The following is a 3882-nucleotide window of genomic DNA, read 5'->3' on the forward strand; positions in this document are numbered from 1 at the left end:
TGAGAAATTTGTAGATTTAGAAATATAGAGAAATGTCAATGATAAACAATATTTATAATTATCAAAATTACATGTTCGAAATTATGTAACAGAACGATCATCATTTTAATTTTATAATTATAACACATTTTTCAGGTCATTTCTTTGTTGCTGTTTTTCATCTTTTTCGAAAAATCTAAATTTCCAGGGAATTTTATACTTTTTATTTTATTTTGTACTTTTCACTAATTTCTTGCTCATTTTTGGGTCATGGGAAACAGGGTCCAGGTTAAAAAATACTGAAGTTACCCTTTAATGTGGCACAAAAAGGAAACTTGCTTCAGATTTATGACACTGGGCTTCAGCTCATGTCTTGAAAACACGTCGCTCTTTTCTCATGCTGACGTATGTCTTACCATCTGTCTGCGGATCAGACACCGCTTGGATATCTTTGGAGAAACGTTATCCACACTTGCAGCTTGGCCTCCGTCCTGTCAAAGTAGGTCGGACAGAGATACAGTCAGCTGAAGGTTATATTTTAAGTCAATAAATTAAAAGTAAGTACAGTTTTTTTTCACCTCTGCATGCATGTGAATTGAATAATAATGAATAAACAGTTTAAACACACACACACACACACACACACACACACACACGGGGCCTTGAAGTGAAGGAGGTGAGCACACTGTAAACCGGCTCTTAAGGCAAGTCCTTCGATACAAGAATACGGCTTATTAAATATTAACTCGGACATCTGTTTAATAATTGTCTTGTGAAAGTGAGGGAGGTCACTCCAAAGCTTTCCCTCTGAAGAATATGTATATTATATTTATCTAAAAAAGCCATTAGGCTTCGAGTTAACATGAGTCACTGTGTTTAGGGACTGGACATTATTTTAAAAAAAAGGCTCTAAAAATGTGGGTTCTTTTCTTTTTGGCAATTTTAGTCGTTTAAATTTTTGCTGATTTTTAAAGAAAACATGCCCTCTGAACCCGTGGGTCAATCACAATTTAAAAAAACCCTCTAAAATTACATGATTTATTACATTTATCACCATTTATAATTTCCAGAAACCTTAAAAATACAATAAAAAATAAATAAATATATATATATAGGCATATCCTTGTTTTTTATCTTTCTTCTTTTTTTCTTAAAGGAATAAAAGAAACAGAAGACGGCACTTAAATACAACTAAAATGAAATGTGAAGGCGCAGAACACAAACATGAGACAATTTTTTTTCCTTGAGAAAAGTCTCATTATTGTGAGGTGCTTGTGTGCAGAGAATATTCTATATAATATATATTATATCTATAGACTTTAGAGTCGTCTCACTGTAACGAGACACGAGCAGCCGGTGACGAGGTCGCCTAAAGGTGACTTCATAAAAGAAAAGAAAAATGGGAACACAATGTGCTCGAGGCCTCTGGTTTCACATTAACACACTGTCAAATATTTATGTAACTCAAAAATGAATCTTTTTAATGATTAAAGAGAGAAATCCACGTGGTCAGGAGGATAATCATTTCATAACACGTTTTCAACACTCTTATGTCTTTGTGAATTTCATACCCTGCTCTGTTCATGGTCACAAAATTATACATTAAAACCCATAAACAGGCATTGTAACTGCACAGAAGACATTTTTTTGCAATCAAATTGCTTCTCTTAAAACTTTGCAAAACCCAATTTAATTTATACTGTTTATTGTGTTAAGTTACTTTTTTTTTCAGATTTCTATTATATTGCATTGGCTCACTTTTTACAATGCATTATACCAGAGTTTTATTTCTTAATAAATTGATGCATTTTGTTAAATACTCTACAGTCTAAGATGATATTATTTTTTATTATTGAGCATTTTATTATCGAAGGTTGTGCAATGCCTCGCCTCAAACAGAAGTGCAAATTGGTTGCTGGTGCAACTGTTTTTACGGTGTTGTGGGATGATTTTTAAATGTTTTGGGTATGTTTTGCTGTGTACTGTCAGTTGCTGGTGTGTACTGCTGGACTAGAAGAGTCCACAACAAATTTCCCTACGGGGACTTTAAAGTATATGAAATGAAATGAAAAATGAAATGTTGTATTATTTTTTGCAAATTTAGTTTTTATTGTTAAAGTGTTAAAAGACCCAATCTGTAGCCCTAGTGCTGAAAAATGCTGAAATGTTGCTTTTATTAATGTTTCATTAGAGATCACTGAAGGCTTTTTTTTCTCGTCTCACACTAACGGCTGGACCTGAAAGTATCTAACAGCTGCAGCGGGATGTTTGCACTGATAAATATTAACCCTTTGATGCATAGGTAGGTCAAAAATGAACGGTATGCAGGTTCTATGGACATTTATAGGAGGGTTTTGTCCTTATCAGGGACTTTTGTCAGGTCTTTACAGGCGCCTTTTTACTGCTGAAAGCCTCTTATCTATTTCTGGAGTGATCGCTCACCTACATTATTTTACACAGCGAAGCGATTTTATATTTGACACGCTACATGTGTTACACGTGGATCATTATCTGAAGGCCTCTTTTCACCTCCAAAAATTCTCAGTAATATTTACACACTGATTACAATTTTGTAAAAGAATATCTGCTTTCATAATCCAACAACTCCACTTCTTAACTGGCTAATATCGGCACGCACCCAGCTTCACTGCAGCTCAGTAGCATCAATAGAAGAGAAACTCAGTTTGCTTGCTTTGCGTTTAGATGCTTTTCAAACCTCTTAAAGCTGAGAAAATTGGTTTGATTTCCTTCAAAAACACTGGAAAAAAATTGAACGAACCATGTGGCAAAAAGTGTCCCGCAAACTGCAAAAAACAAACAAACAAGAAAAGATAACCAGGAAATGATATGAAAATTAGCTTGGGGACATTATAAGACAGCATCAAAAAAGAGGGAAAAATGTCCAGAACATTATATTTCAGTAGTTCAGTAGTTTTATCTTAAACTACGTTACAGAAGAAAAAAACAACATTTTTTCAGCATTTAAGTAATTTTCATTTCATTTTCAATTTTAAGCAATTTAAAGGTGACAAAAATTACCTAAAACTAAAAATGAGAGAGGAGGGCTATTTGAAATAATCCCCCAAATAGGCTCAAAATTATGTCACAAAAATATTAAAATATATAAAATAAGTGCATTCATTTCGTTAGGTTATTTTCTTGTTTGTTTTCATTGTCTACTTTTTATTTATTTATATTTTTTTTTCAGGTAACTTTCTTTGTCATTTTTACACATTTTTTGATAGTTTTTGGGCTATGTTTGCTCAAAGGGTTAATGTGGGTTTTTTTATGCATCATGGTTTTCCTCCTCACCTCCATCAGCAGCTCTCTGTTGGTCAGGACGCAATTCTCATCAGGAAAAGTTTCCCAGAGGTTATCAAACGTGGCCGTGCTATCCCTGCGAAGAGAACAGAGTGCATGGTAAAAAAAACAGACATTTTAATTATTAACTAATGTAGGCCCACATAAAACCAGTATGTTACATATCCCCGCTCGGCCTGTGACCAGATGTTTACAGCATAAAGTGAACAACATGAAGTTATGCCTCGGTCACCTGTGACACTCACACTGCAGGATATGTGTCACCCAGAGGCCACGCATTCGCTGATTCGCTCTGTCAGCAACACTGAATTGCACTTGATGAGAGTTCAACGTCCTCATTAAAGGGTGATTATGTAGAGCGTGACATAAACGTAACCTCAGAGGCGGACAAATGTACCTGCTGACTGCAGCCCAGGTCTTTCTCAGCCGGTAAATGGCGTTAGACTGGAGCGCCGACAGGATCGCCTTCAGAGACGAGAAGTTCTTTAACCGCCGACAGTCCTGCAGTAAAAACAACGTACATTCAGTGGATTCACGTCATTTCAAATCAAATAGTAACAATAACCATGCATTGTGACAGTG

The 3882-nt window shown here is 35.2% G+C and overlaps 1 protein-coding gene across 1 annotated transcript; it reads right to left on the reverse strand.

Annotated features, from left to right (window-relative positions):
* Positions 1 to 236: 236 nt before the first annotated feature.
* On the reverse strand, positions 237 to 3801 carry LOC121964367 (ral guanine nucleotide dissociation stimulator-like 1; the record flags this gene model as incomplete). Its single annotated transcript, XM_042514577.1, has 3 exons — positions 237 to 470; positions 3292 to 3376; positions 3698 to 3801. Coding segments are annotated over 3 exons (285 nt in total), but the record flags the coding sequence as incomplete, so codon positions are not given.
* Positions 3802 to 3882: the final 81 nt, after the last annotated feature.

Source organism: Plectropomus leopardus, unplaced genomic scaffold, assembly GCF_008729295.1.
Source record: "Plectropomus leopardus isolate mb unplaced genomic scaffold, YSFRI_Pleo_2.0 unplaced_scaffold15383, whole genome shotgun sequence".
NCBI classification, from domain to species: Eukaryota; Metazoa; Chordata; class Actinopteri; order Perciformes; family Serranidae; genus Plectropomus; species Plectropomus leopardus.